We start from the raw sequence: 23,681 nt of genomic DNA, 5'->3' as shown, positions 1-23,681 counted from the left end.
ATTTTAAAACATCTTTTCAAGAATGCTCATTGGTAAAAATTACCCTCTTTAAATGCATGAATTGAAAAATCTGAGATTTGGTGCACTTAATGATGGTACTTAATTGAAATACTAAAAGAACATTTTATTTCTTAATTTGTTTTTCCATAGTACAGGAATGTCTTTATCTTCTTTTAACATAAACATATTGCTATATGTATTGGAATAGCAGTCTGTTCCATGGCCTACTTGTATTACTGCCATATTTGTCTTCATTGTTAACTTCACCTGTGAACATGAATGAAAACATTTGGAAATACTGCCAAGTTCTCTAATTTTTCAGACCACTGTGAGTTTTTTTTTTTTCTTATTTAACACACTTCTGAATTATTTCTACAACTTCGGAGGCAATTTAAAAAAAAAAAAAAAAAAGTGGTTTGGGACTCTTTAAACTCCTTTTAAATGCATAATAGATCTTTCCAAGTGCTTTCACTTTGTTTTTTAGGGAGGGTCAGTGTGGGTATTCGAAGTTACATTCTCAACTCCATATTACATCTTTTGCTGTACAAGTTTTTAAGGTCAAGTGTTGTTTAACTCAAATAACCATCCGTATTATGTAAAAAAAATAAATAAATGAAAAGCTATGTATTTTAGTTTTGTGAAATGACTTGGTTTTGGATGCATGTTTTTCCAGGCTTCATGAGTCTTTTACTCTAAGACTCAAAGCAATTTTTTCTTTGAAGACGGAAGAAGTTCTAAAGGGTAGAAGAAATCAATTAATGGATGTTTCAGTCCTTCAAAGCTTCGTTGTTAAAGCAATCCATTCTATAGTAGTTTAAAGTTTGTTTCAAGTTCTCCCAGATGCGTTGCAGAAGAGTACAAGCTCCCACATTCCTGTTCAGTTAATTCTTCACAACTTCAGGAAAACCTCTACCAGGTAACCTCTGGTAGAACTGCAAAAGCCGACAACTTTAGGTGGCATTCTTGGTCGAAGGAAAAGGGATCTTTCTGTCCCCCATATATATGTTCTCTTTACTCTTTAGTACCTGGACCCCCTGCCCCCCCTTCCTGAAAAAAAGATGGCGAGAACTTTGTTGAAAATAATCCTTCCCTCAAACAGTTATTTTGAATCAGTGCTACTCCTTGGCCCAAATGACCCTTAAGACCCCTTCCAACCCTATGATTCTGTATTTTGAAGGAAAAGAAAAATTTGTACAATCCCTTTGCGAATGCAGCTGCACATTGAGATGATGACTACCTTGGAAAGCTCAGTTCAGTCAGCCCTTTTGCCAAATGCCCTGTTTGGAGCTGTTTGTAATCCTCAGTGATATGGATGGGCCTGCCCTCAGTATGTCTTAAGTGCTGGACTGTCTTTTTATTCTGTTCAGTTCCTTTTATAGAAGGGTGTTCCCTATATGTTAAGAGAGACGGCTGTCTTGTTACCCTTAAAGCTGTTTTCTAGGAACAGGTAACATTGCTGGAGAATACTTCAGCAGGATGTAATCTGACGGGAGGCAGACATTTTCCAGGGTCTTGACCCATTGGCAGTTCTCCATCACATCCTAGGGTGCTGCTCCTTCACGTTATTGGTGTTGGTTTCCCCTCCCATCCTGCTTTGATATGGTAGAAAGACCTTTAGTTTGAACATCTCAGAAACAGAGTTGGTTTCAGAAAATTCTACTGAAAAAGAAAGAAAGAAGAAAAAAAAAAAGACTCATTGGGCATAAGTTCTCTGCCTAGGGAAGATAATCCTGAACGTCCCCTTGTTGTTCTATCCCATTGTGGACTGCTTGTGGGGGTGGAATAATTTTTTTCCCCTTTAGTGAGAATGTATACCAGTAGGTGACAGGATGAAGTTATAGGCACAATTCCACTATATTCTTTAAGCTTACAGTAGCATGATCTTGTATCCAGCTCGTGTTGCCTTCTTCAAGAGGTGCTTTTATCCTGAGACTTGGTGCAAGCAATTTTCTGCTTGAGGTGATTATCACAGATTTAAAAGAGGTCATAGAAGGCATTTAGGTATTTGGAACCCATTTCCCTTAATAGTAATCTTAAAGAGAATTTTAAAAAATTAAATATATGCCCCCTAATTTCCTCCTGGGAAATGTATTAAGCTAAGCGTTTACCAGTGAGATATTATTTTGTTCTTGCAGACATTCTGAGCTCAAACAACTTCGGGTTTTAAGCTTTGTTTTTAAGATTCAGATGATAAATGCCTATCACCTGACTGGGGTGATTTAAAATGTTTTTTTGGAAAGGCAAAATTGTTTGAAAAATGCCTCCATAAAAAAATCTTGCTGCTTTAAATAATTTCATAAGAACTTGTTTAAAAAATGTAATAACTTTTCTGTTTCAGTTCAGCCTACAATCTGAAAGTCAAACTATGTTGTTTCTCAGTCATTCCTCTCCAGTTTGAAACTTTGTGCATATGGAATTATTAATTATAAAGTACATAATAAAATGGAGTCCAGCTTGTTTCCTGCTAGCTATGCAATACAAAACTGTAGTAAGTATGTAAAACTTGGAACATACACAGAGAATAATGTTTACACCCCCACACACTTTTCCTGTGTTTAGTGGTGCAGAGAATAAATTGGACTGGGAGCAGAATTAGCAATAGAATATTCCTGTGTGGGTTTTAAAACTTATTTTGAAGAATTTTATTTAAGGAAGACAAACTTTTTTTTATTGGTGGGCCACATACTCTGACTTGCAGTTTTAAAATAAAGGTTTTTAAATTTTTTTTAAGCCAAAACATGTTTCATTTCAGAACTCTTAATCTTTTAAAAGAAAAGCAGGGGAAAAACAACACCGTTTCCCCCTCTTTTTTTGCCAGATTAGCTCCAAAGAGTGCTATATCCCTTCAGCCTTGATTACCTTGTCTCATGGACTGATGATGACCAATAGCTTATCAGTCAGTATACTAAGTGCTATCACTTGCACTAAGTGCATCTTGCTTCTATGTGGGAAAACATCTCCAGCCAGTTAAAGAATAGTTTTGATAGGCTTTAAAGAAAATCCATTTATGTTTTGAAGATGGCTGTAAAGCAGCATTATAGACAGGTTAAAAATAGGTCTTTTGGGTTTCATCGAGGTGCGTTTTGGCTGCACCTTTTGTATCTTTTTAAAATGGTATGTATTAGTGTATATAATTAATGTATGAACGTATTAAATTGCAGTGCAAATCAGTGGAAAAACTCTGGGATTAAAAGTTTAAGGCTTGTAGTAGATGATGGTAGTATGAAAGCTGATGTTTGGTAGCATAAACATCTGTGTGTATCACCTTTTGTTTTCTTGGCTTTGTCAGTATTAAAAAACCTTTGATAATGCTACAGGGATACTTTGTCCTTTATGCAGAATAAGAATTTTCTTTGGCACAAGACGTTTCCAGTTTTAGGTATAAATCCTTTCCTGTAATCACCTTATCTGCAGGTAGCACATACTTATTAAGGCAGGGGTGGGCAAAATGTGGTCCAGGGGCTGGATGTGGCCCGCCAGGCCATTCTATCCAGTCCACGGAGCCCCTAAAAATTTAGAAAACTAACATTTATCTGCCCTTGGCTGCCTGTCATGCGGCCCTTGATTGGCTTGCCAAAACTCAGTAAGTTGCCTTCCGCCCAAAATAATTGCCCAGCCCTGCTTGTTAGGGAGTAGGTTTTAAGTACTGAAGTATGTTGGACTTCGGACTTGAGAAATTAAAGATGCTGGCGTCCAGAGTCTAACTCTAAATGCCATTTCAGAACTTGCCTGGCCTTCATCCTTGGAGCTGAAAGCATTCATTTCCCAGTTAAAGTAGATTAATGTTTCTCTCCTGTATCTTATTCCTTCCCCTTTCATTTTCATCTATCCTTAGGGCTTGAGTACTTTGCTCTGGGTAAGTTTTTCAAGCTTTTGACCCATTATTATTAGGTGGGGGTAAAAAACCTTTGCATGAGCTCATACAAGCTGCTTTCTTTCTTTGTACGTAGCACATTGCATCACAAGGCATTGCACGTGGATGTCACAATAAACCAGATTTAATGCATCTGTTTTAAGCCTAAAAACAAATGCCAGCATTCTTTAGTATATGCAGTCATTTTATTTTAAATTTCCAAGTCGACTAATCCAAATGTTAGAAATCAAGTTACAAAGGCAAAATGTTAGCGGAGGGCGGAATTAACTTTCCAAATTAATAAAAGAAAAAAAAATATTTGACTAGTTCATGGAGAAATTTAGTTTTCCTGTTTTAAAAAGTGGTAAACTTCCAGCTATGCCCTTAGGAGAATATATTATCCCTTATCCTTACTAGAGTGAGATTTAAAAACAAACAAACAAAAGAACACAAAGGTATATAGCATATTTGTGTAAAATTGGAACATCATGGATATCAATAGGTTATCCAATTGCATTTGGCAAGGCAATCTGCCATTCCTATGCCTTGTATCCTGTTTATAAGACTGAAAAACCTAAGGGGTGGAAACATAGGTTGCCTTCGTGGTGCCATAAACAATCTTATGGCACCACAAAGGCAAAGCAAGCATATGTCCATATAACTTGTTGCACCCTGGTTTGGGGCTGTGACAAAGTTGACATGAACTTCAGCTGATTTTTTTGTGACCGTCTGTTTTTCTTTAAGGTGGGAGAGTATGGACAATGTGGAACTGCTCACATTCTCCAGCCTCTGTAGGCTGGCTCTCTGGAGACTTTATGGGCCTGATCCTTCACTCTCTGGGAACTTTCATTCCCAGCATGCACAGGATCAGGCCCTTAAAGTGTGTGCTTAGTTTTCCCACCTTGCAGACACTTATCTGGGGTTTCTCAGGTGTCTGCAGGTGTGCATGTCCTGGCTTGGAGGCACTGGATGCTGGGGTTTCCTCAAGTCCCACACTGCCCTACACCAGGACCTGTTCCTGTGCCTCCTTACCAGGACCCACATGGGTCGGTGTAGTTCCCATGTCACCCTGTGTCAGGACAGCAAGGAAGGATGGGATAGCAAGAGACACAAAGAGAACATGTTACCTGTTCTTCATTGGGTTTTTGCTCATTGTCAGATAATAGGTATTGTGTTTCATCCAGTGAAGTGGATCAGCTGTGGTGGGATGCGACTGATCTACTGTTTAGTGATGTTTGTTTGTACCCTTATATCTTGCATTGACATAATTAAACTCTTCCTCCATTTTTTTTAACCTTTTGGAAGCAATGTTAATTTAGATCAGTTGCCAGCTTTTGCTGAACAGTGGGTAGAATCGGTTCTCCTTGCATTTGGACAAATATAACTTTTAACCACTTTTCAGTGCGGGGGGAGCCAGCTGCTCAGGAGTGTACAATAGCTATTACATCTGCATGATCTGGTAACAGTGCAGGTTTGCTAAATCACCCTTACTTTGGCCTCTGAATGAAACATGATTCATGTTGGTAGTGGTTTTGCTGCAAACATTTCTTATCAAAATCATGCCAATGTAATAGAGTTGCATTGTAGCCACTTCTGTTGCTACAAAAGGATACCAGTGTAGTTATGTTCCTGCCGTCTTCCTTGTCTGCTTCCCCCACCCCCTCAAATGAAGTTCTGCTTTTAAATTTTCTCTGGCCCTGAACAACATTGGAAGCCATAGAGAGTAGGATAGTGATACTGAGATATGGATTGGTGGTCATTGGTTTAGACTAATACTATTTACGAAGTCACCTAGGCTTAATTAAAATGCACCTAGTGGCTTACCTGGTCTTGCCTAAAATTTAGGGTTGCACATCCATAAATGGAATTTGGGGCAGGGGGAAATGTTGTACATCCAAGTATTCCATATGTTAAATGGGTATGGAATGGGTGACCTTGCCTCTTGGATGAAATTCATAGCATCCAGCACGCTGTTAAGGGAGTCGTACAGGGCAGTCAGTAAGAGAGACTAAAGAGAATGTCAGGAAGGCCTCCCTGCCATTGAGTTATGCTTTGTATGATACTCTTTGCAGCCCTGAGTTGGGTATCTCTGTGTTATTCACAATCTGAACTCTTCAGACTTAAGGCCATGGTCTTGTAGCATCACAACTAGATGGACGAAGAGTCTAGATTCTTTGTGCAGTAGCCTAGTGGCTGGAGGTGCTTACCAAAAACTTGGAGGCTGTTTTTTTGGGCTGTCCTCAGACTGAAGGAGTTTGACCCCCCCATCATCAACTTCCCAGAAAATCATAAAGCTATGGGCTGGGCTAGGCTAGGGGTACCCTTTAGATCTTCCTATTGCATAACCAGTGGGTTAGCATCCTGACCCTAAACTTTGGGTCTGGCCAGAGAGCAAATGAGAGGAGTGATGCTAGTTCAAGTGAAAAAGGAACTGCTTGAAGTAAGAAGAGTCTAGTTTCATTTTGTACATCTTATCTAATAACCATTTAAGGCAAAAATGCATAAATAGTCTCTGGGTATTGAGTAATCAGATGGATAGGTTTTCAGCTCTTTAGACTATTGGTCCAAAGGTGATTGGGCTCTTTGTAGTTAGGCATACTTTGTGTGCCTAATAGATGAGGCCTTCAGTAGACTTGAGACAGTAACTAAGAGTTTGAACTCTCTAATTTTATGCAGGATTCAGATTTAAGTTCTCATGCACATCTCATTCAAAGTGATAGCTGTATCAAGCATGTGTCATCAGTGTGTTCCTCATCTCAATGCTAAACATGCATCTGCACTGAAATGTACAGAATTTCCCATGCACGTAACCATTTAGAGTGCCACTTTGAATCATGTATTTGAGGAAAGGCATATACTTTATGACTAAAGTGACTGGCATGTACACGTTCAAGTTTGGGTACTTGTTACCGTTTCTGAAAAAGTAGCCCATCAGCTCCCTTTCCCTTGAAAGTGAAATGCTCTAACACCTAAAACCAAACTTTCATACGTATTGTGACATCCTCACCCTGATTATAGTATCGCTGTCCAGTCAAGTGTCTTCAAGAGTACTTAACTTTTCAGTAAATCAAGTATTTATTGGTATTCTGAGTTCTAGGCAAAATATTGTATGTATAAATGACTGGCTTGGTTCCATCTTATTTAGCTGAGCCAGAGTACTAGTCGGTTCACAAACTTGCAGGACATCCACCACTACTACTTCCCATGGATTTCAGTGAAGCTGGGAATGCTGTTAATGTCCTCTTTTTGCACAATACAAAGTTGTGGCAGAATTTGATATGTATCTAAAGGCTTGAGGCCACCATTTATTTAGGGCTCAATCCTTACACAAGTAAGTTATTTTGTACAAAATAAACCCATGTAAGTGTGTTTAAAAAAAAAAATGTATTTTTTTCCCCAAAAAAGGTATAAATGAATTATGCATCCCACTTCCATTTGTCTTAAGCCAGTGCAGGTTTCAGACCCATTAAAATAACATATTGCATGAATAGCTGTCCATTGTGATAGAGGGATAGCATGAAAAATTTTTACTGAAAGATACAAACCTTTGATGTGAAGAAACATAAGGCACTTGACTGAACTAGAAACTAAAAGCAAAATATTTGTGTGATATGGTGTGTGCAGTTTGGATAAACTCTACTCCTTGCTGCTTCCATTGCTGTGTATAAATGATCACAAATATGCTGGCAATTGACTTGCTATATTACATGTGCATTTTTATATTGGAATGTCATTGCTTATGCCAGCATGTTTCCTATTGCAATCTCACTGTGCTAGAGAACGCCAACACTCCAAACTTCTTGGTTTGTGGTACTTTCTGTGTAATTCTGAAACAAGAGTGCACAAGTGCTGTGCAGCTTGTATTTATGGAAAATATTTAAAATGTTAGCTTCAGTCTAACTTGTCAGTGAACTGAGTTGCTTATACAGCAGTGGTTTTCAACCTGTGGGTCTGCAGACTGTCGAAGGGGTCCACAAAAGATGACTCTGCTTAGGGACCTATCTAAATTGTGGTGCAAGTTGTGGCGCAACATTGCCTTTAATCTTGCTCTTTTCAACCTCATGCCCTTTCTTCCCTCCTTCCCCTACTGCTGAGTTGTTAAGAGACTAAAATCATGGCATTCATTGCCTCCTGGCCACTCAGCAGTGGGGAAGGGAGGATCAGGGGTGGGAGGTGGTAATCTTTGCAAACATTCATAGTTCTAGAGATGACTAGTTCGGCTTCTGTACTAAGAAAGGACTTTAATATCAAACTTGAAATTTGTCAGTAAGATGATCCATTCTTACTGTAGGGTTTCAGTTACTTGAAAAATGAACTTAAGTGATACTTTCTTTTCTTGAATGATATGGTTACTGCTATTTGCCCAATAACAAATTGATTTGGAGAAAAAGGTTTTCCATAAAGTCTTCATTTTTACAAATTACTTAGAAACTGCTGCTGTATTTCAAAGTATTAACTTCCAGCCATGTTCCCTCTCTCACATTTTTTGGATTAGTTGCCCCCAACTTAGTGGTTTGGATTGTTTTGCCCATAGTGTTCTTTAGCCTACTTGCAAACATAATTTTTACTGAATAAGGCTTTTGAGCAACATACTTAGTGGCAGTCAGTTCTAAGCCAGAGTCATCTAAGCAGGAGTGCCCAGTGAATTACCCAAGATCAATTTCTTTTTAAATTATACCTGTGGGAAAGGACAGTGGAGGAAAATATCTTTATATAATTGATAAAGGTTAGAGTTGGAGATCCTTGTGGATCATCAGAAAGTGTTCCTTGTTTGACACACTTGACTTATTTGTGGAAAGCAGGAGTTAAATTTTTATTAAGGAATGGCCACATTTGTCAGTCCTTTTTAGTTTTATTCAAAACACTGTATTAGTGGGAGGAGAGAAACAGTAGAAACAAAGATATGATGTAGGTACTAAAAAATTATTCACACAGTGTCCTGCTTTCATCGGGACTCTGATATTGGGAGGGGGGTATTTTTTTGCCATATTCAGTTGAAGAAAGCCTCATCAGTTTGCTCTAACTAGATTTTGAAGATTCAAAACCTAGACCTTTAGAAGTAAAATGTCAGTCTTTACTAACTTCTAGGAAGAATTGTAAACAAAGGACATTTATTTGCATCTGGTAGCAGTCCCAGTGGTTTGTATGCCCTAGTGTAAAGCTCTCACTAATTGTTTTGTAGTACAAATAATCACAATTAACTTTCCATATGTTAGCTTTTGTTGATCATGTCTATTCAACTACTCAGACTTTCTAGTACAGCTGATATATGGCACTTTGATCATGGGAGGTCTCTTTAAAAATAAGATCAGCAAATGTTTGCAGAATGGCAAATTAATGTCTTATTCTGAACTAGTAAGTAGGTGCTGAGAGGCAGATGGTGTACCCTACATAATTGGAAAGTAAGTATAGTTTTTATTGCTTCCTGCTCAAAGTTGTCCAATCAGATCATATTTTTACTACAGTATTGTAGTCTAGAACTCAAGTGCTCTGGAGCTTTGCAGTTTGTTTTTTTCATAAAACTGTAGCAATAAAAGATAGCTAAATTGCCCTGGCTTTGGCCTTAAATGAGGCAGGGTTAAAGTTGGAGCAGTCTAGCTACACTTGTATTGCTACAGAATCCATGCAAACCTAACAGTTGCGTCATAACTACTTGCATCAATATCTTTTTGATTATCAATAAAGTTGTCACGTGTCTATACTCCAGGAGTGCCTTTAAAATGAACTGTATTCTTTAACCTTTTCAGCTGCGGAGTGGTTCTCAATTATTGTTTCATCAGGTGAAGAAAATGTGGAATGCACATAGTATTTTTTAGGAATAAACTTAAGAAAACGCCATTTAAAAAAAGAAAAAGAAACTCTCCAACTTCAAACTGCAGTTGCTTTGCTTGCCTTTTTTTGCATAATGCAGATTCCAAACTGATTTTGTTGCTTCTCTGAGAAATATTGTGTGTCAGTCTGTAAAAAGAGAACAATTCCTCTATCTCACCGTACTCCTGAAGGCTGCTGGCAGACATTTAATATGAACATGCAGTTAAGATCTGAGGTTTTTGTATGCCTCATCCCAAATACGGTGCTGCTTGTCATCCTTGCTCCCAACCCAGTCCCTCCCCCATTCTTCCCCTCCCCTTCACCCCATCTTCATACTAACCTTTATCCATCCACCTACATGACTGCTGGGGATTAGGAGCTCCCTAACCCCGAGGAATCTGTGATGTGGCATTGGCTGTAGTGCAGGGCTTTGAATGTCCCTGAACATGGAGAGCCAATGGATTTTCTGTGCATGGGGGTATTGACAGCCCCATGCTGCAGGGATTTGGCAAGGGGGGAAAAGCCCCGAGTCCTGGTTTGGGATCTGTGGCTGCTAGATTTTCACAGGATTGAGCAATGGTATCCCAGATGCTGAGGCTGCCCCTTTCCTGCTTCTTACAATCCACTCAGGATTGCTGTTCTCAGGCAGTACATTTTTAAAAAACAATTTGAACAGGAAATTCTGGAACGTGAAGTTGCCTGTAGACTGGATTGTGTGTAGCATGATTTAAATAAGGATTATGGATTTTTATCCCATTACCTGAGTTAGCTTTTCTGACCCTCTTTTCTTGTTTGCTTCTCCCAGCAATGTCCTCCTTCCCCCTCCCTCTATAGCTTTTGTATTCGGATCACTCACTTCACTTCATACACTGCTGTATACTTGTCCTTTCACAGTATCTGATAAATTGAGCTTGAGTTCACAGAAGTTTATGCTTTTAGTTAGTCTATAACTTGCATATCTGCCCTGCCATCTGCCTGACTACAGGCTAACATGGCTAACTACCTCCACTCAGCTGATCATCATCAGCAGCCCTGTGTCCAGGATGCATCACATGTTTGGTTTAAAGCTTGCTACAAACCTGCCTCAAAGATGTTCCATATTAGATTCAGGACATCTTTGTGGTTGTTTTCCCATTTTTATCCTGGCATAAATTCCCTGAACATGTGGCATGTTACAATTCACTGTGAATGTTATATCAGGGGAAAACATAACATTTTCCAGAGGCCTCATACTACACATGGAATAACTAGACACTGTTTATTTGGGTTTGCCAATATCTGCTCAATCTACATGGAAATAATGAGTTTTTTTAAGAGAAACATTTTTCTTATTGAAATAATGGAGGCTACATTCTTGTATAGAAATACCCTTTAATCAGAGTTTTTTCCATATACTTCCATAGCCTAAGGTTAAGGTTATACCCTGAGCTTTTTTATAAAGCTTCAATGGCTGGATTGCATTGCGTATTCAGTTGGACTTTACATGGCAACAAAGAAGATTTGTATACTACAGTGTCATAAACTCATAGACGAGAGTCAGCAAACTTTCAGTAAGAGCTACCTGAATTAATACCTTGGCTCTAAGGGAGCAGAGACCACTGTTATATATATTTTGCCAATAAATGATGCATGCTTACTGTTCATCTAATGGCATAAATGCCTGTGCTTGGTAGGCCAGGTCTGGGCTGAGAGCTGTAGGATGCTGACACCTGCATAAGGACATTACAGTTAATGGCACTATCCTTTTTATATTAATTATGATTTTGTTATGAGCTCAAAAAGAGAGGTTTCTGGCTACCTCTAATAAGACTGTAAATCCTGTTGGGACATGTGTTTATCTCTGTTTAGGTCTCCATAGTATATCCATGACTATATTAACAGCATTTCTGGAACACTACCACTTGTCCAGATTGTAATAGTATGTCTTTTGTTTAGAACAGTTGAGGTAAATTCTGTGTCTGGTCAAATTTGGCACCTATATATTATTTTGTGTTTGCTTCTGAAAGGAGTTTTTCATTTGCACAAAAACAAACATTTTGTTTTTCATGTAATAGGAGTCCTTAATTTCCTTTTTATGTATGTTTTTTGTCTCCAGGAATGCCTGCAGTCTGTAACCCAGGCATGGTACCAGTGCCAGTACCATCTCCTGCAGTTAACCCTCAGCACCTGTGTAACGAAGAAGATCTGAAATATATCCAGGACATGTTTCCCAACATGGACAGGGAAGTAATCCGTTCAGTGCTAGAAGCCCAAGGAGGGAACAAGGATGCAGCTATCAACTCTTTGCTTCAGATTGCTGAAGAGTCATAGATGCCTATCCCCTGCATTGTCCCTGTCTACGATGCCACCCTTATTTTGACTTGCCAAGCCAGGGATTTAGCTAGAGGAAGAAATTCCTGACAAATTCCTGACAGAGCATCCTGTCTAAAAGATTGTGCCCCTCTCTCTTCTTGGACACTTTGCACATTTTTCACTTTTGTTTTTCAACTGTCATTCACTTCAATTATGTTCTACAAAAGCATATAATTCCCCCTCCCTCCCCTTTCCCCCCCATTAGCCATATCATACATGCCTACATTTCTGACAGGGGGAGGGAACAATGCTGCTTTTAAGTTTATTCTCTCTCTCCCCCCCTTGGAAAGAAAAAAAAAACAGGCATATTTTATATTTATCTAACACTATGCAGTACAGGATTTACTACTGGCTGTGAGCTAGGAAGAGTTATATTTTTGAGGGGTAGAGTGTTGCTTCTTTGTACACTGTTTTTATTCAAATGTTATCTTTTAGTAAGCAGTCTGTTTCTCTGCCAGAGATACAAAAATGATTACATGATACTCTTGACTTTGTCCTGTGGTGGTTATCCATTGCTGTGATAAATCCAACTCTCCTTAACATATATAATTTTAAATCTACTAAGAAGCTGGCTTTCTTGTAGCCTTAAGTGTTTCTAATTAGATAATTCCCTCCAAGCTAGTGATTGGGCACCAAAGCAATATTTATAATCTGGTAAGCATTTAGGGCTTCGTCCTGAAATGTGGCAGTGTTGCTGTGCTTGTGAAAGCTGCAACATGCCACTTTCCAGGTATAGCATATCTTGCTGTAGCAGAAGATGGGATTGAACCTTATTGTGCTCCTGTGGTTACTTGCACTCTTAGTTTTTTTTTTTCACATTCCTGTGATTATTCCAAAGGATGACTACAGAAGGAAAAGGTGCATTTTGGGGTTTTTTTTAAATGCCTGGAAAACTAACAAAGTATGAAATAAACACTTTGTCATGGAACTTTGTATCAACAAATAGTCATTTTTTGTGTATATATAAAGAACCTTTGTTTAAAAAAAAAAAAAAAGTTACCACACTCCTGTATTTCAGAAAACTCATGTTGCATTGCGGAAAAATTTAATGAAAAACTGGTTTTGGTAGTTTGAAATATAAGGAGTGGGAAGAGTAGATGCAGAATCTTCAACAGATATATGCACTGTCCTCATAAATTCATTGGATTACAGTTAATCTACCTAATTCAGTCGAATTTGATGCATACCTGACTAAAATATTTTCAGTAAGGTGGTAGAATATTTGACATATCCTGTATTAGCAGATTCTTATAAGAAGGAAGTGTATTGCCTATAATTATTTCAAGCGTGAACATGCATGCATGTTGCAGCTTGAACCTGCAGAATGTTTGTAAAGGGCACAATTTTTGCCTGTTGTATAAATCTGTAACATCTCTCTTTTTAATGGCAATGTAATGCACTTTATGCACAAATTTATTTTCTAATTTTGTGCAATGTCACTAATCTTGGCATCTTTTAAAATTGTTTTCAAATACTTTCTATAATAGCCATAGCTTGTATTTTGCAGGTGTTGGAATGTACACTTAAAATACAGGATCTCAAGAGTGGTTCATGAGAACTCTTAAGCCAGGTTTGGAATAAGGAGATATAGGCCCTTATTCTCTCTTCTCTCCCTGTTTTCTCCCACATACGTAAGATGTTCTTTCATATCCACTAAAATAAATTTTTCTCCAATACCTTCAGGAAGTTTTCTGGCAGAGCCAGCAATAGTTTATAAATATTTATTTTTTTATGATTAAGAAGTGTGTGTTTGAAATAGTTTTAAATTGACAGTACCAAAATGATTTTCTTTCTAATGGCTTCTGTGGGTTTTTTTTTTTGGTTTTTTTTAAAGCTTCTCATGATGTCTCAGATAACATTAAGTTCTGACAGCCCCCCCACTGCTTTAGTTGGAAGACTGTTTTGTTTTGAAAAAAAAATGTAACTTTCTCTTCATACATTCTCCCATTGGTTTTGCCTGCTGAGATTTAAGGCTACAGTCTCTCCTTGTGCATTTTATCAGTACAATGATTATGTTTTTCTTTTCTTTTCTTTTTTTTTTTTTCCTTGAAAGGGGTGTTCATCAGGAATATATAGTCTTAGCCCTTGTGTCACTTAACCAGAAAACTCAATATGTGATCATATAGGCTAGCATTAAATTTAACATTTGGCCTGTATCTTCATAGCAATGACTTTTTGTGGGAATGCCAGCATAGGCAGCAGTAAATGACTGCCTGTAAATACTGTTAAAAGCTTTAACGCCTGTTTCCATCTCCAGGATTAGCCCCTTGAATTGCTAAAGGGTAGAACAATTCAGGGAAAATGTATATCTTATTCTAGTTACCTATAGTTGGAGTTCATAGGAGCAGGTTTTTGTTTTTAAATAAAGCAAGTGATCTTCAGCTTTATCATGGGTGAGAAAGGTTTAACTTCAGCGAGATTGCACTGCTAATCTTGTGACTGAATTGTAAGCGTGAAATAAACACCTCTCAGTTCTCCTAATAGCTGGAAGAAAGAAATGAAGTTGTTAGATTAACCATGTTCATCCAGAAATTGAACCTTAGGTCTTCGTGAAACACCTAGACATACTTTACAAGCCTTTCCCTCTCCCTTTTGAAGCTTTTGTTATACCAAGTATTGCAAAGAGAAGCTGCATAGATCAAAGATGGGTAGTTTAGGTCAGAGCAGAAAGGCCAGTAAGTTGGGCGTTGCATTATTTTTCCTATGCATTGTTTCAGGTTTGGCTTGGAGACTTGAATTCAATAGAAGTAAAACATTATAGGTATGACAGTAAGTCTTCAGGAAGTACTTCACTGTGTTTTTATCCTTCTCATTTAACATTAACAAAGTGTTTATAAACCTTGCTCAGTTTCCTTAATACATGTATCCCCTCAATTGTTCAAACTGTTGTCCACCTTTGGTCTGAGGAACATGAAAAAAGCCTTGGCTAGTCCTTATCATCACTTGATTGTCCAGAAATGTAGAACTCAAAGGCATTATTTTGCTGTTTCGTTTAAATAAATGCGGTCACACTTGTTATTGTTTCAGCTTGTGACATATGTTTCATTTAATAGAGCAATGTCTTCTCATCCATAACTGTTTCATACTCAGCAGGTTAGAGCAGCCTGGAGCCAAAGCCAGCTGCATAATACTGGCATCTGCTAGAAGTTAAAGTGCTGCTAGGGCCTAAATTTAGAGGAATATTTTTGTCTAGCTAGATCCTTGCTACTTCCTCTTAAGCTGCTGTTTGTGTATGTTGAAGGTACTGAACATTTTCCCTCTGCAAATATTACTGCTTGTGTTGGTTGACCTGTAATACTGTTCAGAGGATGTTTGTTTGGGTTTTTTTGCTGTTATTCTGCAGACATTGACTCTCGCTGTACTGAGGTCCGGTGTCCAAATGTGTTTCTTGCATTGTAAAATATATTTTGACTTTTTGCATTCTAATTTAATAAATGTATCGCCTAAACTAAGCCAGAAGAAATGGAGTCCTTTGTGGATGAGGTTATACCTCCTTAAAACTGTATCCAGCTTTCAACTTTTGGAACAGTAATCAAAATAAAAATGAAGCCAAATCCAAGCTGGCATGGAAGGCCTATTTAACTTCAGAATATTTATAAAGTCTTTGGTCCCAATGCTATGTTTCTGTCAACACCAATATTTTCCATCAAGTCACTTGGTTACTCAGACTACCCCACAGTTCTTTGCATTTTAATTCTTGTAGAGGTGTTCCCTACTAGTAACATTTAAAAAAAAATCTTAAGTTGCCAGTGTACACCAGTTATCAATATGCATGCTTTCTTTGTTCTCTTAATTGATACTGTATTTCAAGGCTCTTCTGGTATTGCCGGGCCAAAGAATCTGCTTAGCGAAGATGCAGGAGCTGAGAGGCTGCATACTAATCAGAATAGTTGGCATACTAACCAGTAATGGTTTCATTACTAATCAAAAGGGCTATGAAATAAAAACTGTATGTGCATATTGGGAGAGTGTGTCCCAGACTTGGTGACATGGAATCTCCTTACAGAACAATCCACCTGTAAGATGTTTCTTGCATCTTAAAACATGTTTTGACTTTTTTTCTGACTAAACACTGTTTAAACTATAAAATAGAAGCAGCCCCCTTTAACAGGGTTTAGCATTGATTTTTAAACTGAGGTTCTGTGAACTAGTAACCCACAAGTTTATCTTTCAAGTCTTCATCATCTGAATGTCTCAATCTACCACTCTCAGTAGCATAACTAGGAGTGGGTAAGAGGGGTACTCACCCTGGGCACGAAGTTAGAAAGATTACCTCCCACCCTCGCATGGTAACTGCCAGGGCATGGACTCTGTGGGGAACTCCAAAACAGGCCTTGGCGGCTGCTGCTGCTTTTAAAAGCAACAGCTGGGGTGGCTAGAGTATGCAACAGTGGTGGGAGCAGCTCAGCTGGGGACAGTAGGAGTTCCTGGCATGGATAAAACTGCTCCTCTCTTCTTGGAAACTGCTCCCACCCCTGCTCCTGGAACAGTGTGCCCTGCCCCCTCTTCTCCTGCAGGTGCCAACTCTGCTTGTTATGCCCTGCATTCCCTTGCTGACAAACTGCTTGGCTCAGCAGCCATTACATTACTATCACTATCCATTACTTATTTAAATATAATGCACAATAGTCACACATGGTTCTGTATTGGTGGATTTCTGGTTTACAATGTTGTTAACTTTGATTCTGTATGAAATCCAACACTGGCAGAGGACGGTGATAGTAAAAATCATATTTCCCTTGACGTGCTCCCTTAAATGTTATCAACTTCATGTGCCTTGGCTGCTTTCATTTAGCTGTTGAATGGTGGTTTCCATTCCCATGTGAAGTTCTAAAGCTTCTCATTGGAGCTTTCACATCTTCAGTGTAGATAAGAGAGAACCTAAAGATGTATTTATTCAGAAGTGATGGCATTCTAGTGATGGCTGACATATCTATTTAGCATTTTAATGTCAGAACTTATTAACATTTTCATTTCAATGCTAATAATACACCAGTTGTGTGGGGATGCAAAGAACAGATTTACTATTTTAGAATTATTAAAACATTTAAAATGCTCTAATGAAAACAGGAGTCTCTGCGGGGGGGAATGCTAATACTTTCTGCATTGCCTTTTATTTTAATTTCAGTGTTCCATTCCTTTTTTAAATTCATAGCATATTGAAAATACTTATGTTTAATAGATTTCATACACACTTGGGCTGGAAGGGACCCTGGAGGATCATCAAGTCCAGCCTCCTGCCCCAGGGGCAGGAGTCAGCAGGGACCATAGGATCCCAGCAAGATAAGGGTCCAAATGTGTTTTGAAGGTGTTCAAAGTGGGTGCTTGAACCACCTCAGGCGGCAGGCTGTTCCAAACCTTGGGGGCTCAGACAGTGAAGAAGTTCTTTCTTATGTCCAGCCTGAACTGGTCACAGTGGAGTTTGTGACCATTCGATCTTGTCATCCCTTGGGGGGGGCTCTGGTGAACAGACATTCCCCCAGATCCTGATGAGCACCCCTGATAAGTTTATAGGTGGCCACCAGATCACCCCTGAGTCTGTGCTTTTTCAGGCTAAATAGCCCCATTGCTCTCAGCCTGTCATCATAAGGTCTGTTTTCCTGCCCTCTGATCATGCGTGTGGCTTTCCTCTGCACCTTCTCAAACTTTTCCACATCCTTTTTGAATTGCAGAGCCTGAAACTGGGTGCAGTACCCCAGCTGCGGCCTCACTAAGGCCAAGTACAGTGGGAGAATGACGTCCCGGGATTTGCTTGAGAAGCATCTATGGATGCAAGCCAGGGTTTTGCTCACTTTACTAGCCACAGCATCACACTGAAGGCTCGTGTTCATCTTGTGGTCAACCATGACCCCCAAGTCCCTATCATCCATAGTGCTAACCAGCATAACACTACCAAGCCTATAAGGATGCTGCAGGTTTTTTCTCCCATGGTGGAGAACCTTGCATTTTTCAGTGTTGAACACGATCAGGTTCTCATCCGCCCATTTCATGAGTCTGTCCAGATCTGCATGGATCACCCTCCTGTCGTTGGGTGTGGATGCTTTACCTCAGAGTTTGATGTCATCCACGATCTTAGCCAGTCCGCTTCTGACAGCAATGTCCACATTCTTGATGAAGATGTTAAACGGTATAGGCCCTAGGACAAAGCCTTGTGGGACCCTACTGGTCACAGCGCACCAAGACGATTGACTCCCATCAACCACCACCCTCTGGGTCCTACTGCAAAGTCAGTTTCCCAGCCAGTGGATTATGGTGATGTCAAGGCTGCAGTTAGCCAATTTAGCCAAGAGGTGATCGTGGGGTACCAGATCAAAGGCTTTTTTAAAGTTGAGGTATACGACGTTGATCTCTTCCCCCTTGTCCAGGTGATATGTCATCTGGTCATAAAAGGAAATGAGATTGGTCAAGGAAGACCTACCCGCAATCAACCCATGCTGGGTTTCCCTCAGGATATTGCCTTCAGCTAGTCTGTTAAGGATGGCCTGCTTGATAATCTTTTCCAAGACCTTCCCCAGGATAGAGGTCAGGCTGATGGGCCTGTATCTTGACGGATCTACTTTCCTCCCTTTCTTAAAGATAGGCATGTCATGTGCCCGATGATTGGAAGAGGGACTTTCACCAGAGCACCAAGAACTCTCAAAGATCCATGCCAGGGGCTGAGCTATGATGCTCGCCAGCTCCCTGAGTATCCTTGGGTGTAACCCATTGGGGCCGGCTGACTTGAAGGTATCCAGCCTGTTGGTGTTCCTTCACGAGGTGAGTTTCGATGGAGGGCAAGGAATCTCTCTCACCTGGCCCTCACCATAGTGGGCAGGGCCGTCCCATGGGTTTGATGGAAAACTGACACAAAGTACCCATTTAGCAAGTTCGCTTTTTCCTGGGGGTCAGTTGCCTCATCTGGTTTAGTAGGGGTCCAAAGTTGCCCTTGCTTTTCCTCCGGCTCCCCACATATCTAAAGGGACTTTCTTCTACCTCTTTTCAACTTGTTTCAAATCGCAGTGTAGTTCATTTAATCTCTGAAAATGTTTAATTTTTGTGACTTGCAAAAAGAAGCAACTTCAAGGTTGGCATTAGAGGAAAAAAATATTTACCTTTAGCATTGCAATAATCAAAACCAAATGAATGTATTAAACTTTTAGTGTTAGATGGAGAAGTGAAATTAAGGAACCAAGGGAAGGCAAAATCAGTCTTATTAACTACTTTGGCATTTGGAGCAGCAGCATGTGAAATATTGTGCTTTGCTGCTCTGCTTCCTTCTCTGTGGTACCTGCACAATTTGCTATTTTACTTTCTCCTTCCTGCCCTACATGCTACTATGATGCCTATCCCTTCCATGATCTGCTACAGGCACAGGCTTGCCTTGCCACTTATGGTGCCACCTGTAAAGTAGACTTTGATTCAAAACATACAGTACATTTTTAACACAGCTTTAGTTATTTTCATTCTCTAGGAGGCTTCAGTACTAGTTTTTCAGTGTAAGTGCTGATATTGCTTGAAGTGAGAATCAGGAATATTACCTACATAATATTTTATTGTCTTCCCTTTTTTTGGAGCAGAAGTGCATCTCTTCACTGTGATGTATACAACTATTTGCTTAAGTTGAAGCAGGATTGCTCATAAAGAATTTGAAATAAAACATTTATAGAAGTCCTCAATCCACTTTTATTTATTTATTTAAAGAATGATATAAATGCAGAACAGTGAGCATGCTGTGGACTAGCACTAAAGAGGACCTACTCAGAATTTAGCAGGGCCTTGAATTCAATCTTACCTTTTTCACGGACAGTTAGTTGGTGTGACTATAACAGGGATCATGATTTTTCACCCTGTCCTTTATTATTGGTTTTTAATAGCACATTACCTTTTAAATGCCATGGCAAGAACATTAATTTTAATCTCCACATCAAAAACAGAGTTAAGGGAAAAGTTAAAGAGAGACTTCCTTAAAGAACCTGGTATCGGCCAGAATCGGTAGAGGAGTTCCTAGTCCTCTTGTCAGTTGATGGCTTTGTGGAGGGTGGATCATGGCCAACAAACCTGGTATCCTTTTATGACCAGGTAACTAACCAGCTTGTTACCTGCCAACATCTCTGTGTTCCTGAGGGAGCCCTGGCACCCAGCTTGCTGGACTTACAAAGGACTTTTATCTATTCCACACCCCCGCCTCCCCTGGCCACATACACATGTCATCTAACCAGAACTAAGCAGAAGAAAAGTTTAATAGGCAACTTGGGCTGTATATTCCGTGGTTCCAGCTGGGGCATTTATGGCCTGGATTGACTAAAACTCGTTTGCCGGGTTAGTGAATGCTGAGGCAAGAGACCGAGCCAGAGCGGGTACGGGAGACATTTGAACAATGGTTAAGGGTTCATCACAGTGTCCAGCCTGTTGGAGCCCTGACCACAAATGCTGTCATACGTTTCCCAGGATAGCCGGTGGAAGTTCTCCCCACAAAGTTTATGAACACGCCAAGTAATCAATCCCCCTAAGTATGTTAAAAGACTACAGTGAGATCTGAAAGTCATGCTAAGCTGAGGCTTGTTCACAACAGGTAAAATACAAAACAGTGATGCTGACTTCACAGTGCAAGCATAGCTAGGCCATCTGAGAAGACACAGTGTGGTATCCCTTCCAGTATATTCATAATAATTTCAAGCTGGCTCCTACATGCCTGGTTACTCATTAAAACATTGTTTTTCCTGGTGGTTAATCAGTTTCTTAAGATGTTCCAAACCAGATAACCTCTCGTCACTGAAAAGGGTAATTTATTTAAATTGAAACTGTTCATAAAGCAGGATTTTCCCTCTCAGTTATGGCTTGGGACCCTCTTGATTTACACAATTAAAAGAATGCTTTGAAAAGGCTGGACTAAAGGTGTAAGAAAGCTATAAAGCAGCAAACAGGGTGCTTCAAGAGGGAGAAATTTCTCTGACACCATCCGCTGTTGTTCTCGAGAAGCTGGGATAAATGGATCATCTCTTTCCATTGCCTGTTTAACTTTCAACGATTGTGCTAGGAACTTTGCCTGTCAATAAAACACCCAACTGCCTTCGAACGGTAAGATCCCAGCTCTCTCTCTCTCTCTTTGTTTTTCTCTCTAGGCATAGCTTTCTGAACCTGAATTTTATTAGTTAAGCTTGTGCTAGGTTTCCCCAAATACTCAAATAAACCAGGGTAATATTGTAATTGTTTTTGTTTGTTTTCCCTTGCATATCTATTACTACTAGTACCATCATAAATTTCATATACTTAGCAATAAATAACTCTTATAGTCAAACTGGTGCTAACTGGGTGATTTTTTTTCTTTCTCTACATCCCCTTCCCCACTTGCTCTGCAGCAATGCTTCTTTTACCCAAGCCAAAGATCCCTGTAAAGCCCCCAAAATAATGTGGGGCCTGCTCATCAAAAGGCTACTGCTACTAGGATAGTTAGAGCAAAAGACTGGGACGTGCTGAGTTTGAGACACATAAGGGGATCAGCTTGTATAGGGTGATTGACCCAGTTTGGCTCAGACATGCCTGAATGAACTGAATGCTGGCCCATGAGGGTGTCAGCTGGATACCCAACCTGATTTGGAGGTATTCTGTTCACCTGTGTGCTTGTGTCTGACTGCATTTTATTGTTACCTTAATGAACTGATTCCTGGCATATGGATGTCACCCTGTACTTGCTGATCAACCCAGCCAGGTCAAGCATGTCACGTGTGTGTGTGTGTGTGTGTGTGTGTGTGTTTGACTGATTTGGTGGCTGGAGGAACCTGGCCCCATTGAAACTGAGTCCTGCAAGATAGCTCCATTGGGAGTAAAGACTTGCAGAAGGGAGAGATACAGGTCCATATAGAAACACAAGTAACACAAGCAGCACATTGATAGAATTAGAAAGACCCTAGAAACATATCCCTAATAAATGAGCACACCCCGAAGTGATGGGCAAATCTGGTAACAAGCTGGACAAGGGACGTGAGGTAGACATTATTTATTTAGACTTCGGTAAGGCCTTTGTCTCTGTCTCCTATGAAACACTCTCAATTATACTGGAGGGGATTGGCCTGGACCAGCCTACAGTGAGGTGGGTGGATAACTGGCTTAGAGGCTGGTCCCAGTGACTTGTAATCAATGGGATGGCCTCATCCTGGAGATCTGTCTAGTGGTGTCCTGCAGGGATTGGTGCTTAGACATGTGCTTTGTAACATATTTATTAATGACTTGGATGAAAGGGTGGAATGCTCTATGATTAAGTTTGCTGATGATACCAAACCATGGGGAAATGTGACCACACCAGAAGATAGAGTAAGGATCCAGGATGACCTAGACAGATTGGTTGTATGGGCTGATCAGAAACAGGTGAGGTTCAACAGGGAAAAGTGCCAGGTCCTCCATCTGGGTAGGAAGAACCTTTACTATAACCAGAGATGACCTGAGCAGGGTGTGGGACCTGGATCAAATCAACCTGTGTGGGGCCCAACCCCCACATGCTCAGGACATGAAAGAGCTGGTGGCAGATTAGGCGGAGGGGGGAGAGGTGCCAAGCAGCTGGATGCAAAGCTGGCAGTGAGGCTGAGTCGTTGCACCCACTCTACCCAGCTCCGCAAGGCCTGGCACAGTTGCCCAAATTTGCCCACCTCCTCCTCCCAAGGGTGGTCCTGACCATAACTATAGAATAGGCAGTAGCCCACTGGCTGACACAGCATCTGAACGAGACCTGGGGTTACAATTGACCAGATGATGAATATGAGCCAACAGTGCGATGAAGTCACCGGCAGGGCAAACAGAACTCTGGTGTGTATCAGCTGATGTGTTGCCAACAGGTCCAAGGAGGTGCTTCTCCCTCTCTACTCAGCATTGGTGAGGCTGCAGCTGGAGTACTGTGCCCATTTTTTGCCACTGCATTTCAAGAAGGATGCAGATGAGCTTGAGAGGGTGCAGAGAAGGGCCACCCATGTAATAAAGGGCCTGGAGGATTGCCCTCTGACCGGATTGTCTTTAGATTGGACATAAGGAAGAACTGCTCTATAAGGGTAACTAGAACCTGGAACACTGCCAGCAGAGGTGGTGTGGTCATCATTCTTGCAGGTTGTCAAGAGGAGGTTGGATAAGCACCTCGTTGAGCTAATTTGTGCTCATTAACCTCCTGCCTATGGCAGGGGACCAGACTTGATGATTTTCCAGGTCCCTTCTGGTCCACAGATTCAATGATTTAAGAAACCTTCATATTATTTCCTGGAGATCTTCTGGAGTCTTATCTCAGCAGCGAGAATACCTTTTGTTTCTTTATTTGATAGATGGCCCTGAGCTTGAAACCTTGCAATGTAGCTTTTCAGTAGTTATTCCCATATTAAGAATTGCAGTAGTCTAGTGACGTCTGCTCTTGGGTGGTGTGGAAGATAAGCTGCTTGTTTGTGATCCATAATGCTTGCAGGCCTTCTTTAGACATTAGATCAGTTGTGGAAGCTGAACCAACATCTTGCATGCTGGTGTCGCAACAATGCCAGTCCTGTACAATTCCTGTTGTTTTTCTGTAGAGGAATGTTTCTGCCCACACCTATAACTTACTGCATGGGGAGTTTGTAGCCTCTGCTTGGTCAGAAAAAATGAGCCTTACAGGGGTTGAATATACAGGGAAGAAGGGCGGAGGGAAATGGCACCTAAGGGTGAGAGTAGGGAA

General features: G+C 40.3%; 1 protein-coding gene across 1 annotated transcript in view; it reads left to right on the top strand.

The window, feature by feature from the left end:
• The window catches only part of TOLLIP (toll interacting protein), a 38,180-nt gene extending 22,712 nt beyond the window's left edge, over positions 1–15,468 (top strand). The window contains exon 6 of the mRNA XM_019551936.1: positions 11,760–15,468. Within this exon, the coding sequence (XP_019407481.1) occupies positions 11,760–11,974 (215 nt within the window). The 3' untranslated portion in view covers positions 11,975–15,468. The remainder of the gene's footprint in view (positions 1–11,759) is intronic.
• Positions 15,469–23,681: the final 8,213 nt, after the last annotated feature.

This window comes from Crocodylus porosus, unplaced genomic scaffold (genome assembly GCF_001723895.1).
Source record: "Crocodylus porosus isolate Cpor-Errol unplaced genomic scaffold, CroPor_comp1, whole genome shotgun sequence".
Classification (NCBI taxonomy): Eukaryota; Metazoa; Chordata; order Crocodylia; family Crocodylidae; genus Crocodylus; species Crocodylus porosus.
This window is presented reverse-complemented; position numbering and strand designations above follow the sequence as displayed.